The sequence below is a fragment of the Dromaius novaehollandiae genome, chromosome 5 (genome assembly GCF_036370855.1).
Source record: "Dromaius novaehollandiae isolate bDroNov1 chromosome 5, bDroNov1.hap1, whole genome shotgun sequence".
NCBI classification, from domain to species: domain Eukaryota; kingdom Metazoa; phylum Chordata; class Aves; order Casuariiformes; family Dromaiidae; genus Dromaius; species Dromaius novaehollandiae.
The window spans coordinates 783,845-798,266 of NC_088102.1; the positions used below are offsets into that span (position 1 = coordinate 783,845).

General features: G+C 58.3%; 1 protein-coding gene across 1 annotated transcript; it reads right to left on the minus strand.

Moving 5' to 3' along the window:
* Positions 1–735: 735 nt before the first annotated feature.
* On the minus strand, positions 736–14,018 carry LOC135328415 (histidine-rich glycoprotein-like). The gene is made up of 3 exons (XM_064511778.1): positions 13,908–14,018; positions 12,292–13,178; positions 736–775 (listed from the first exon to the last, which is right to left on the minus strand). The coding sequence occupies exons 1-3, from the start codon at positions 14,016–14,018 to the stop codon at positions 736–738; spliced, it is 1,038 nt and encodes a 345-aa protein (XP_064367848.1).
* Positions 14,019–14,422: the final 404 nt, after the last annotated feature.

Here is a 14,422-nt window from a genome sequence, read left to right on the forward strand (position 1 = left end):
CCGCTCCCTGCCCGTCTCCCGCCGTCTGCCCGACGAGCGGTTTCCAGGGGGAGGGAGTTTTGGTGTCCGGGAAGATCCAGGCTGTTGTCACCGCGCGCGTGAGCTGCGCCGCGGCAGCGTCTGCCTGACAGAGCCAGCAGGACATCTGAGGAAAGGGCTGAAGGGCTCAAGGAGGGCCTGGACCACGTATAAAACATCGGCAGCGCCTGGTCTCTGCCATCAGGCGGATAAGGCAGAGCACAGCCGGGGCGGGGGGAAGGGGCAAACCGGAGCATTTCAAAGAAGTCGCGAGAAATACTCTGCTCTGCGAAGACCGAAGGACGTGACAGCGAGATGAAGGGGACCGATCCTGACCTGTACATCCAGGCGACATCCCCACCGACGGGGAGGAAACCTGGCCCCTGTGGTCTGCCATGCTGCCAGACTGGGCAGGCAGAGCTGCACGGATTCCCCCAAAAAGCAGAGCACCAAACCCCAACAGCAGCGGGGCTGGCAGCTCGTTTCGGGTGTGTTAGTGCCTTGCTTTGCATCCAGCCTGGGCTAAAACCGAGGTTTGTCGGAGGACAGAGAGAAAGGAAACCCCCAGCCGGAGCCTGGGCATCGTGAGCTGTCTCAGGGACGGGGTTTTGCCGGGAGAAGGGCTAAACGGGAGGTGGTCACCTCCGAGGAGCGAGTTTTAGCAGAAAGCCGACCGCGGCACCGCTTTTGGAGGCGCTCTGCGGAGAGGCTTCGGCATCACGTCCCCGCGTCGTACACAGGCTTCGGTTCGTTCTTGCTGGAAAACAAACAGAAGTTGCCGTCCCGGTCATAAAAGCCTCTTTTGTGCCTCGTGAGTTGGTTGGCGTGAGCAGTTAGGCTGATCCGCGCTCGTTTTACAGACCCCGTGCTGCTGAAGGCGAAGCCCGTGCCTGGACGGGGATGTCTGCCGGGCCCCGCCGCGGGCCGAGCAGCAGCTCGGCGACCCCCAGGAGCTCCTCGCTTCGGAGCCGGGGGGGAGACACGTTTCCCGCCCCCTCGGAGGCCGGGGAGGACAAGGGCCTCCAGCCCGCGGGGGTCCCGGGGGTCTCAGCCCCGTCCCGGCGCCCCAGGGACCCGCCGCTCTCGCTTCGCGCCTCGTGGGACCTCGTGGCCGCGCGTTCAGTCGTCATGGACTAGCTGTCGGCTATCCGGGGAAATCACTCCGCAATGTGTTTGCAGATGGAAGCGGTAAGCCGAAACGTGGCGAACAGCCTGTTACAGCACAACTGTAACACCAGAGGCTTTCAGGTTTCCACCTACCTCAGCGAGGTGAAGCTGGAAACTGGTGTGACGGGGCAGGAGCCCTTCTCCAGGCACCGTTCGGGAAGGGGACCTCAGCACCAGGCCTAAGCGCGGGTTTCTTCTGCTTTGCTAGGTGAAGCAGGTCTGTTATTGTAGCAGCAATTACTCATCCTCACACTCTAATACTTCTCATCAAGTAATTTAATTCATTCTCTTAATGTATCTTTTTTTTGCAATCCTCCTTGCAATTGTGTTTGTCTACCCGTAGTATCAGGGCGACCCACTATTCTTCTGCAGAGAAAGAGGTTAGCTATTCTTGCCGCAGAACGCAAGATACGAATCTGGGAGTCGAAGAGGACCGCAGTGTTACCTTGCCCTCCCCAGCTGCTTTCCCACTCAAGTGCGTCCCGATGGTGCGCGGCACCCTTGAAGAGACGTGCATCTCCCCTGGACCTGCTGTGCCCGAGTCTGCCCGAGCGCCCTGCGGCCGGCCGGCCTGCCTGCACCCTCCTCCTCTCCGCTCCGTCTGAGCTCCCCGGTGCGAACGCGGGCCGGGCTCCGGCGCGAGCGGGACGTGTGGGACCCTCGCTCCGCAGACGGGCAGCAGCGGTTTCTCCAGCGGGGCCGTTCTGCTCCCGGGGTGACAGATCTGCTCCTGAACCTGCTCCAGCGTGGTTCGGTATTGACACCCCTGTGCCGGTCTGCGTCGTCTCCGTGCGGGTGGGGGACCGATGCACACCTCTGCTTTGCTCCAGGGAACAACGGCTTCTCGGGGACTGCTCGTTTAGTACAGAAAGCTTGTAAATCTGAAGATTTTCCTTCCCAAGGCAGTTTTGTTTGCAGATGTGCAGTGCCCGGGACTGCTGCTAGCGGAGCAGGTCCCACGGTGTGAGGTGCCTCGCAGCTCCTGCTTCCCACAGAGCTTGCGGTCCACACCAGGCGTTTCTGGGGCTTCCCCCCACCCGTGTGGGTTAATCCCAAGGGCAGAGGTGAGGGGGATAGCCCACTTGCCCCCCAGGGTACGTGGCACGTGCCAGACATGCTTGCGGGTCCCAGCCTGCCAGGTTGTCCTGGTCCCAGCCGGTGCCTCAGCACCTTGCGCAGGGCAGGCAGCGCTTGCGTGATCACACCCGGCTCCATGGGAAGCCGCAGCACCCGTCTCGGTCAGCTGGTGGGGTCCCCGGCATGCCTCCAGCCTGTCCCAAATCCGCCCCGACACAGCATCATAAAGCCAAAAAGAAGTTTTTCCACTAAACCAGTCCGTCCTTTTGCCAAATTCACACATCGGAAGTCTTCTGAACTGCTCATAACAGCTTTACACTGGTCTGTGGCCACAGATGAGACTCAGAGTCTATTTTTTTAATCTTTTTTTATGTAATGCATTCATTAGTATCAGACTTTTTCACTGTTTTCCAATATCTTTCTCTTTCATTTGGAAGAGATTTTTAGGAAAGCTCCTTACCACATGGCTGCTCTCTCTTTTTCCTAATAATTAGTCTTAGAAAACTGTCAATCTGTTCTCACCTTGTGCCTGCTCATAGAATCAGCTCTGCCGCCCATGGGGTTTTGATTAATTTACTTTTTCCTGTTGCTTTTCGTCTTACTGCTTATGCAAGCTTTGAGGCTGCTCAGTCTATCGGAGATATTGATTATTTTTTAAATGATTGCTCTTCTTTATCAAGCTGTGCTGTGAGCTGCTGTGAGCTGCCCCGTAGCTCCGGTGGGCCCTGGGTGCCCTGCTCTCCATGGTGGCAGGTCCTGCTGCGGCGGGTGTGCAGAAGACATTTTGTGGAGTGCTCCGGGATGTTGTCCTCCACCTGAGAGTCCCCAGGCAAAGCCGGCCGGTCCACAGAGGTCAAAGGGCAGGAGCAGGAGCTGGCCATTCTTTGCTTGTCTCTTCCCTCTTTCTCCTCCATTTGATAGCTCTTCGTATCTGTCTTGCCTTGTCTGCCGATAAGCGTACCCCCACGCCCATGCATGGAAGTGTTTGCACGCTTCCTCAAGCTAACGTATTTGCATGTTGTCACTACCTCTGCCAAGCAGCTACCAAAAGCCTGGGGACATGCGTGCTGGCACCGCGGTGCGAGGTGGCTGGTCCTGGCGTGGTTTCCTCAGCAGCTGATGCCCATTGGTCCTTGTGCACATATTACATTTACCTTGAGCTGTTATTTATACTCTCCTTCTAGGGTATTTGTGCACAACAGTCACGTCACTTTGCTGCCTTCATTGAAGTTCTCCTGATCTGCTCTTGTACATCAGGGCCCCTGTTCCTCTGGTCGTCGCGGTAGTTCTTCTCTGACCCTGTTCCAGCTGGACTCATGTGCCCTGGCTAGGCTTCACTAGTGAGGCACACAGGAGCTTTAAAACATCTCCATTTCAATACTGTGAGTATAACTCAGGGCTGAATTTGCCCTTTTTGCAACCGCCTTGCAGTGCTGGCTTGCCCTAACGCTGAGGCGAACGCGTGGCTGCTTCAGCAGTGTCGTTGCTCTCCCCCACCGCGTTAGGGCCCCTCGCTGTCCCGCACCTACAACCACCCTGGCCAGCGCAAGGCGATGTGAAACGCCTGCGGTGCGCTGGTCCCAGCGGGGAGCTAAGGTATGTACGCTTCTGGTGCATCATCCTCACGAGCTTCACCTGCCCTTCCTCTCCTTTGGGGCACTCGAGAGCAATTATTTTAACTGCTTACATTTTAAATGGCTCTCAGATTTCAACACACTGTTCAATCAAAGCTCCCCACCTGGTAGGTTACTGCCTGGATGTGCTGCCCGTCTGGCAGACTCCCGGCTCCCAGTGCTGCTTAAGCACATCAGCTTCTCCTCCGCTTTAACCCTGAGCAGAGCCTGTGAAATGGCATCTGCGCTTTCAGGCAGGTCTCTGTATGATGCCGCTCAGGGCTGCGTCACCTCCAAGCACTTCAGGGGATTATCCAGCTCCTCCGGGTAGTATTGCACCTGCTGACAACACTTCATTACCTTTAAACTTGCTGTCGGTGCTTTTAAAGCCTGCGTAGTCCTAGTCCGTAATCCCCTGCTGCCACCCTTGCCCCTCTGCTCCTGTTCGGTCCTCTGCAGCTGCTGGGGCGGCCCGGAGGCAGGAGCTCGCTGCTGCCCAGCTTCGAGGCAAAGCCAAAAGCGCGTCTTTGCCCGGCCGCCTTGGCCGGCGCTGAGGGGGGACGCGGGTCCCGGCCCGTTTCCCGTGGCTGACGGGCTCCAGCCCGGGCTCCTCGTAGCGCAGCTCCTCCGTCCGCCCCGCGAGCCGCCCGTGCCCGCGTGCGAGCGGAGAGGCTCCCCGGCGCCTGGGAGCGCATCGCGCACAGCAGCCAGAACGTGCTCTGCCTGCGCAGGTTTTATGTCGAGGCAGAATGACTCCTGCTTTTTTCATCTCGGTTTCCTGCCTGATGATGTTTAATGTTGTCTTAGCTCTTTTGGCTGCTGCAACACACTGAGCTGATGGTTTCTGAGAATAGCTCACGGTGACTCCAAGTCCCAGTTCCTCAGAGAAACTGTCACTTTTCTGCTTAACCACTAGAAATTTATGGACAACACCCGAGAGGAGCTCTGCCGTGAACATACAGACTTTCCTCTGTGTGTTTCTGTGCATGACTGTGCACACACAGGCACGTGCACGCAGAGCATGACTAGCGCGAGTGGTGCTTACAGTGTGAGCGTTTGCCCAGGAATATACCTGTACAAAACCTACAATGCAACAGAGAATATGGTTTTCCAGCATAGCATATTTGTTGCTATCAGTTGCCCCCCAAAATAAAAAGCAGCAATAGAAATAATTATGCTGCAACACTATAATTGTTCAGTGGATCGAAGTGACAGTATAACTGTTGGCTCACGAGCGGATCAGGTAAAACAAGGACTCTGGAAAGGAGGCTGCAGAACAACCACAAAGCTAAAATAGAAAATGCTGGAGAAACCACTGTCACAGCAAACCAGACATCGAGCTGGTGACACTGTTGCAATTGCTCTGTGTAAATGTTGCACATTGGGTCCAAAAATGCTGTTTTAACTCATGCCAGCAGTATTGCTTTGGGAGGAGGATACGGATTTTAGGTTACAGCTTGCACCTGCTGCGGTTCCATGTACTTAACGCTCTCCCGCAGCACAATACAGGCGTATTTGTAACTTCATGGTTTTCCAGGAGCAGTTGGCTCCGAGCGTGATCCAAGGGGAGGGACGCAGTAAGCAGGCGGTGATGGGAGCTGGCTGCATCCAGAGCGGTGGCACCGGTGCTGTGCACGCTGCCGGCCGGGTGTCCAAAGTGGTGGCACCGGTGCTGTGCACGCTGCCAGGGCAGGCAGCGGGGTCAGGGCAGGAGGCAGAGGGCCGGCAGCCAGCTCCTCATCCCTGGAAACCACGGACGCTCGGGCGTCGTCACGTAGCTGCCCCCGTGTCCCCAGCACCACCAACGACCCAGGCACGGGGACGCGACAGCAAAGCGGACGTGCCTATGGATTTCATGCAGGCGAGTTAGCTGCGTGGCTGGAGCAGGCCTGGCGGCTTGCAACAGGGAAACCGGATGGAAAAAAGGCAAAAATGCTGAGGAACCGTTGGGCTGTACATGTCTGAACCTGTCAGAGGGAATGCGCATTTCTGGGTCAGCTTGTCTGTAAATTATACAGCACATGCTGTTATTTTTGTCCTACTGTCACCCTGAATAATGCAGCACTAAAGCCACAGGAAACTCTTTAGAAGTGCTCTGGCTGTGCTCGGGAGGCACGAAAAGCTTTTCTTTCCAGACTGAGCTGAGCTATCCGAGCACCTCTTTATAGCCAGCATCTCTGACCGAGCCTGGTGCTGCCACGTGTTTCTGTCTTGGCTCCCCCTCCGTCCCCTCCCGGGTCCCCTCTCCTGTCGCACGCGGACACTGGTGCCTGCACGTCCCCATACAGCTGCAGGCAAGCAGTTCTGCCCTGCGAACCCGTGCGAAATCAGTGAAGAGGATGGCTGCAGAGCGGGGTGGCTGCTCTTGCGCCCGCTAGCCCCAGCCCCTGCTGCTTTCTGGGAGATGGCCACACGCGCTGGATCCCGCTGGTTCGGCAATGTGCGGTTGTGCGCACACAGATAACTACAGCCCACATACCACAGGCCTCAGGAGTCATTTCCAAGTGTGTCTGCAGACTGGTCACGTATGGCAGGTCTGCAGGTAACCGCTGCCCGCCAGCCCCTGCGCACAGCAGTGCCGAAGCCGAAGGAGCTGCGTGGGTTTTCTCACGGGAGATGAGGCTGAAAACTCAAAGCAGATCTCTGGGAACCGAACCGCCATGGACAGGGCTTTCGGGCAAATATGGCAAGCGATTGACTGCAGAGAAATTTCCCACCCGTGCTGGTAAGGTGCAATCCCAAGGCAGGAAGCAGGATCAGAAATCGAGTGATCCACGGGCACCTGATCCCAGGGTGCTGTGGATGATGCACGGCTGCTCCCTGGAAATCAGACGCCAGGTTGTCCTGGAGAGGCTCCGGTCTGCACTCCCGAGCCGTGGCTGCCGGATGGGGCGAGCTGGGTTTTTGGAAGGAGAGGCCGGGGGAGGTCCTGGGGGACGCAGTCCCAGCCGGAGGGAAGGTCCTCCCGCTCCGGCTCTGCCGCCCTCCTTCTCCAGCGGGACCGTGTCCTGCTGCAGAGCCTCCGCTCCCGTCTCCCCTCTCCCGGCGGTTTGAGTGCCGCAGGGACGGGGCTGCGTGTTTTAGGTGTACGTCTGCCTGCAGCAGGCATGAAACACTGGTAAAATGCTCTGGTTTCTGTTTTATCAAGGTAACCTCTGTCACATACCAAATCGAGCGACCGACTTCTGGCTCACCAAGATTAGCCTCCTACGCGGGTCCGTTCCCTCATGGTGTGTCACTCTGGTTAGTATGTAAAATATTAAGCACTGGAGAAAACTGAAGTCTCTGCTCAGCGAGACGCTTCTCCCACACTGTTCCCCTCTGCAACAGCTTGTTTTGTTCTTACCTTTGAGAGGGAGAATGACAGACCCGCTACTATAATCAATATTAATTTAAAAATGCAGTGAGAATAAAATTGCTTCGTTTCCTGGACTTTTGCAATCCCCAGTCCTCCCTGGTGCAGATGAAGCGCACACACAGCGCTGCACTTGGACCGTTCGACTACAGCTCGCAGGGGCTGATAACCAATGCAGGCAAAGTCAAAGTAGCAAAACACAGTCTTTTCTATTCATTGTATCTGTTAAAAATGAGAAGCCTTTATAATATTCTTCCAGACAAATAAAACTGGAGTAAAAAATATAGGAAAAATAATGTTTCCAAACTGGGCAGCTGCAGTTATTGCACGTCCCGGCAATGGGCTTCGAGGCAGCTCGGTGCATTGCCTGTTGAGCTGAAATGGGCAAATCGACAAGGCAGCGAGCAGAGCGACACATTGCATCGGATTTCCCCTCTAATTGGTCATTTTGGTCATCGCAATCTACGGTGCAGAATATCCGGATCTTCCGGATGCAAGGTTTTTACCCCCCGAGGCACGTCGTAGGGATGCTTGAGCAGACCGGTGTGGACCGAACGCACCCTTTGCGCTGCGCGAACACCCTGCTGCGCCTGTGCGCGCGTCACCGCTGTCACCGCGTATCGGCCGCGGCAGCAGGAACGTGTCCGGTGCCCCCGAGCGGGACCCGGGCGCTGGGCGACTTGTGCGGGGGGGCGGTAAGGGCGCGCAGACGGCTGGAGGGCTTCCCTTCCCCGCCGGCACGAAGCGGCTGGAAACTCCCTTCAGTACTTACCTGCCTCTGGAGACACTGCGAGTCTGCTGGGAACCTGCAGAGCTGCCGGCTGACCAGGCTAACGAATTGCAAACCTGGGAGGCAGCAGCGACAGGTCCCTGCCATTCCCTGCTCGGGGACACCGTACGGCTCTTGTTTGCAGTCTTAAAAACGTTGTTTTCGAGCAGGTGCCTGCAGTGGTGACGGCTGTGCTGCAGAGCGGCGAGGAGCATCTCCCCCGCCACGGGCTCGGGTGCGAAGCGTGCGGGCCTTGCAAAGCGCACTGCCCCGGGGCGGCGTGGGGCGACCTGCCTGTGGTGCTAACAGCAGGTACTGCAGCAAGGCCACGGCCTCTTTTGTATCCCGTTTTATCTCTGAAATACAGCCTGTGACAGGAGAGGTGCGTGCAGGTGCGGCGGAGCGTGGCCCTGCCGCGCACGAGGCCCTGCGAGCCCTGGTTCCCGCAGCCCGGCACAGCCGGCAGCCGGGGCCGCGGCGCCTGCTCCCCGCGCGGCTGGGGGGTCCCGCTGCTGCGAGGTGGAAGACGGAGGTTGGCTCTGAAATTCCTGCTGTCGTGCTGGGAAAACTCGCACTACTCACCACTCCGGGCGTGGGGACCACCAGCGCCTGCCAGACAGGCTGGACTGCAGCTCCCACTCCTTCGTCAGCTACGCGGAGTGAAATAAAGCAAATTAAAGCAATTACAAAGGCTGAGCGGGCTCTTAGTTTCAGTAGCGCTGACAACCATCAGCTTATCTTTGTGCAGAAAGGTTTTGTAATGGTAATTAGGCATTACTTTGCCGTTGTGATCTATGGCAGAAATGGGTTTCCCACTGTTTCCAAACCGTCCTTGCGCTCCCGTCCGGATTGCTGCACTGGGGCGGCGGAAACGCAGGGAATTCGCGCGATGTCTCCGATGTGCAGCTCGCGTCTCTGCTCCCACAGCGCCCGCCGCAGAGTGCAGGGCCAGCACGCATTTTACTGCTCGCGTGAGAGGGTCACGGCAGCTCAGCAGGGTCTTGGCCGCGCAGTCACAGGAAAACCGAGGACGAGCCGACACCACAGGGCTTGTTTCACACTGCGGCTTGGTGAAAACGTCAGTAATTTTCTGCTGTTTGAGGACGTGCCATTGTAATTTTAGGAGTGCTTTTATTTCACCGCCCAGAGCTATTAACGAGGCTGGTAACTTATTGCAGTTCAGAAAGCGGATGAGACGTTCATGTAGACAGCAGAAATATCTGCAATTGCAGCAGATGGAATCAGAAGTTAATAAAGGCGATGCCGCTTCCCGCCCGGGGCCCGTCCGCGCCCGCCGGGGAGGTGGGGGGACAGGGCGCCCCAGCCGCGCGGGGCGAGCGGCAGGGCAAGGGGTCCCGGCCGGAGCGGGGGGCCGTCGTCCCCCTCCCTCGGGGGGACATTAGCTGCCTCCTGCCCTCCGTCCGGGTGGGAAAATCCCTCCTTGCATCTCCGCCCGTCGGCGCAGACCCTCTGCGATGGGGAGACCCGCGCGGGCCCGCGGAGCCAGCCCCCCCCCCCGCATCCCGCAGAAACCCTGCGGCAGCCGTTGCTTCCCGGAGCTGCTGTTTCGTGCACACAGAGCACGCGCTGCGCCCAGACGCTCCCCTTCGCCGTGCAGTTGTTCCACGAACGTCCGTGGCTCTGTCTCGCACCCGGTTGCTGCTTCTACATGTAAATTCAAGAAGAAAAGAGGACGATAGAAGACAGTAGAAAGTTAATGTCTGAGAAGACTTACTCCTGCGTCCTGGCAAGCTGCTGTCGGATCTAAAACCACTGAACATCCCGCAGAAACTTCTACTTTTGTGCTCCCTCGGGTCCGTCTCCACCGGCACCGGCTGGAGCACAACAGCCTTCCTGGGGGCTCCCTGGGCACCGGCCCGTGGTGGTGGCACGTGGCTCAGACCCTGCTGCTCCTCCCACCTCGTTATTTCTTTGCTGGAAAATCTGCACCGCGTGTGCTGGGCTAGAGCTGCGTCTCCACTTTGGTGGGTTCACGTGGGACCATGCCCTTGCGTGAAAGACCCAGCGGGGGGTGAAAGCAAAGTAACACTGAGCACAAAAATGTCTCAAAAATGAGAGAGCCTTTTGTGGATGTCCTGCACCTGAAGAGGTCTGGAAGAAGTTTAAAGTCACGCCTCAGTAAGAAGGACTTAGGTATTTTTACTCCTCTAAGTATCCAGCGGCCATTTCTTCTCGCAAGCTCCTCGCGCTGCGATGGCATCGCACTCACCCAGCTTGGTGTGTCACATTCATTTCCCCTCTGCAGTGACATGCAAAGTGTGTTTGGCAACCAGAAAATAAACCCATCTTTCAGGAACAGACAAATTTGGAGAGTACTGGAGGAAGGTTTTGTTTTACCCATGACTGATTGATCAAGCAAAGAGAAACAGATGCGCAGGAGTATGTACAGAGAGACACTGTCAGATTCAAACAGAGAAAAAGATGCTGATGCTGCTCTTATTAGCATACTCTCCTTTCTTTGCTTGTCAAGTTAGTGTGAATAATTTTGCTTATGGTTTTGTTTGAAGGTATTAGTAAATTAGAGATTGGAAAAGTCCAGTTGTTAAGGTCTGCAGAAAGCAGCAGCATTATTACTGAAATATTTTAGAGAATTTTGCAGCTGGCAGGCTCTGTTCTCTTACTGTTTCATTATAATAGGATTTCGCATATAGCCTCCAAGGAAAATGAAATGTGCCCTAGATATGTGGCTATTAGATGGGTCGGTGTGACAAGCAGGTGTATTTCCTGAGTCATAAGTCATCTGACACCCTCGTACTGTCTGCCAGACAGCCACCGGCGATCGCATGCCGAAAATACTGCTGCCACTGATGTAGCTCCTACCACTGTCAGGGAGACGGAAACACGAGGCCAGACACGTGGCGGGTGTTAGACCCCAAAGCCTGAGCGTGCAGCTTCGGAGCAGGCTTGTCCTGCCTGGAAAGGTCACGATTCAGGCTGAGGGTGAAACACTGTATTGCAGAATTTATAAACAAGGCTTTAAGAAGTACTAAAAATTGTTTCTGACATCTGCCCCCATCCTGAGTTTAGCCCTGCAGCTGGTTCAGGATTTCGCTGCATGGTTGTTGCTTGGTTGTTGTGGTCCCAGTGTGCATCCCGCGGGAGGAGGGCACTCGGGGTGGTCCTTCTCGCCCTGCGTGCAGCCACGGTGCTCGGGATGGTCCTTCTCGCCCTGCGTGCAGCCAGGGTGCTCGGGATGGTCCTTCTCGCCCTGCGTGCAGCCACGGTGCTCGGGATGGTCCTTCTCGCCCTGCGCACACCCGAGGTGCTCGGGATGGTCCTTCTCGCCCTGCGCACACCCACGGTGCTCGGGATGGTCCTTCTCGCCCTGCGCACACCCGAGGTGCTCGGGATGGTCCTTCTCGCCCTGCACACACCCACGGTGCTCGGGATGGTCCTTCTCGCCCTGCGCACACCCGAGGTGCTCGGGATGGTCCTTCTCGCCCTGCGCACACCCGAGGTGCTCGGGATGGTCCTTCTCGCCCTGCGCACACCCAGGGTGCTCGGGATGGTCCTTCTCGCCCTGCGTGCAGCCACGGTGCTCGGGATGGTCCTTCTCGTCCTGCGCACACCCGAGGTGCTCGGGATGGTCCTTCTCGCCCTGCGCACACCCAGGGTGCTCGGGATGGTTCTTCTCGCCCTGCGTGCAGCCACGGTGCTCGGGATGGTCCTTCTCGCCCTGCGCACACCCAGGGTGCTCGGGATGGTCCTTCTCGCCCTGCGCACACCCAGGGTGCTCGGGATGGTCCTTCTCGCCCTGCGCACACCCGAGGTGCTCGGGATGGTCCTTCTCGCCCTGCGCACACCCAGGGTGCTCGGGATGGTCCTTCTCGCCCTGCGCACACCCGAGGTGCTCGGGATGGTCCTTCTCGCCCTGCGTGCAGCCACGGTGCTCGGGATGGTCCTTCTCGCCCTGCGCACACCCGAGGTGCTCGGGATGGTCCTTCTCGCCCTGCGCACACCCACGGTGCTCGGGATGGTCCTTCTCGCCCTGCGCACACCCGAGGTGCTCGGGATGGTCCTTCTCGCCCTGCACACACCCACGGTGCTCGGGATGGTCCTTCTCGCCCTGCGCACACCCGAGGTGCTCGGGATGGTCCTTCTCGCCCTGCGCACACCCGAGGTGCTCGGGATGGTCCTTCTCGCCCTGCGTGCAGCCATGGTGCTTGGGATGGTCCTTCTCGTCCTGCGCACACCCATGGTGCTCGGGATGGTCCTTCTCGCCCTGCGCACACCCGAGGTGCTCGGGATGGTCCTTCTCGCCCTGCGCACACCCAGGGTGCTCGGGATGGTCCTTCTCGCCCTGCGCACACCCGAGGTGCTCGGGATGGTCCTTCTCGCCCTGCGTGCAGCCACGGTGCTCGGGATGGTCCTTCTCGCCCTGCGCACACCCGAGGTGCTCGGGATGGTCCTTCTCGCCCTGCGCACACCCACGGTGCTCGGGATGGTCCTTCTCGCCCTGCGCACACCCGAGGTGCTCGGGATGGTCCTTCTCGCCCTGCACACACCCACGGTGCTCGGGATGGTCCTTCTCGCCCTGCGCACACCCGAGGTGCTCGGGATGGTCCTTCTCGCCCTGCGCACACCCGAGGTGCTCGGGATGGTCCTTCTCGCCCTGCGTGCAGCCATGGTGCTTGGGATGGTCCTTCTCGTCCTGCGCACACCCAGGGTGCTCGGGATGGTCCTTCTCGCCCTGCGCACACCCGAGGTGCTCGGGATGGTCCTTCTCGCCCTGCGCACACCCAGGGTGCTCGGGATGGTCCTTCTCGCCCTGCGTGCAGCCATGGTGCTCGGGATGGTCCTTCTCGCCCTGCGCACACCCGAGGTGCTCGGGATGGTCCTTCTCGCCCTGCGTGCAGCCACGGTGCTCGGGATGGTCCTTCTCGTCCTGCGCACACCCAGGGTGCTCGGGATGGTCCTTCTCGCCCTGCGCACACCCAGGGTGCTCGGGATGGTTCTTCTCGCCCTGCGTGCAGCCACGGTGCTCGGGATGGTCCTTCTCGCCCTGCGCACACCCAGGTTGCTCGGGATGGTCCTTCTCGCCCTGCGCACACCCGAGGTGCTCGGGATGGTCCTTCTCGCCCTGCGTGCAGCCACGGTGCTCGGGATGGTCCTTCTCGCCCTGCGCACACCCAGGGTGCTCGGGATGGTCCTTCTCGCCCTGCGCACACCCACGGTGCTCGGGATGGTCCTTCTCGCCCTGCGCACACCCGAGGTGCTCGGGATGGTCCTTCTCGCCCTGCGCACACCCAGGGTGCTCGGGATGGTCCTTCTCGCCCTGCGCACACCCAGGGTGCTCGGGATGGTCCTTCTCGCCCTGCGCACATCCAGGGTGCTCGGGATGGTCCTTCTCGCCCTGCGCACACCCAGGGTGCTCGGGATGGTCCTTCTCGCCCTGCGCACACCCAGGGTGCTCGGGATGGTCCTTCTTGTGCTGTGCACACCCAGGGTGCTCGGGATGGTCCTTCTCGTCCTGCGCACATCCAGGGTGCTCGGGATGGTCCTTCTCGTCCTGCGCACACCCACGGTGCTCGGGATGGTCCTTCTCGCCCTGCGCACACCCGAGGTGCTCGGGATGGTCCTTCTCGCCCTGCGCACACCCACGGTGCTCGGGATGGTCCTTCTCGCCCTGCGCACACCCGAGGTGCTCGGGATGGTCCTTCTCGCCCTGCGCACACCCAGGGTGCTCGGGATGGTCCTTCTCGCCCTGCGCACACCCGAGGTGCTCGGGATGGTCCTTCTCGCCCTGCGCACATCCAGGGTGCTCGGGATGGTCCTTCTCGCCCTGCGCACACCCGAGGTGCTCGGGATGGTCCTTCTCGCCCTGCGCACACCCGAAGTGCTCGGGATGGTCCTTCTCGCCCTGCGTGCAGCCCCACTCCTTGCTTACTGGAGAGGCCAGCGAATGCACCTGGGCTACCAGGGTCTCCTCCAGACTTTGCATGTACTTTCCATGTTTCAAAGCACACCTCAAAAATGCCTCTGCATTGATAGTAACCATGATAGCACCGTGTATCAACACAGATATTTCAGATATGATGGGGTGGATTCCCATGTTACAGTTTCAGTAAAGTGCCCTCTAACAGCCCTGGTTAGGAACGAGAACTGTGTAGTATTTCTGTTCATTCTGCAGATGTTGTGAATTCACAGTCCCTTTCCTGGGGATCACTCAGGTCAGGCTAATAATGCAAGGAGACAAGCAAAAGCAGAATCTCATGATTTCTGGTGTGACTTCCACTTCCAAAAGTTTCATTAAAAGCAAAACCCTCATGCTGTCATTTCCTATATCTGCAGGGAAGTTATGAGAAATGCCTCTCTCTGCACAGCCTTTGCTGCGTGTGCTCACCAACCATTAAGAAATATGGTCAGTAACTAGACAAGGAATAATCCTGCTCTTTGTTTTCA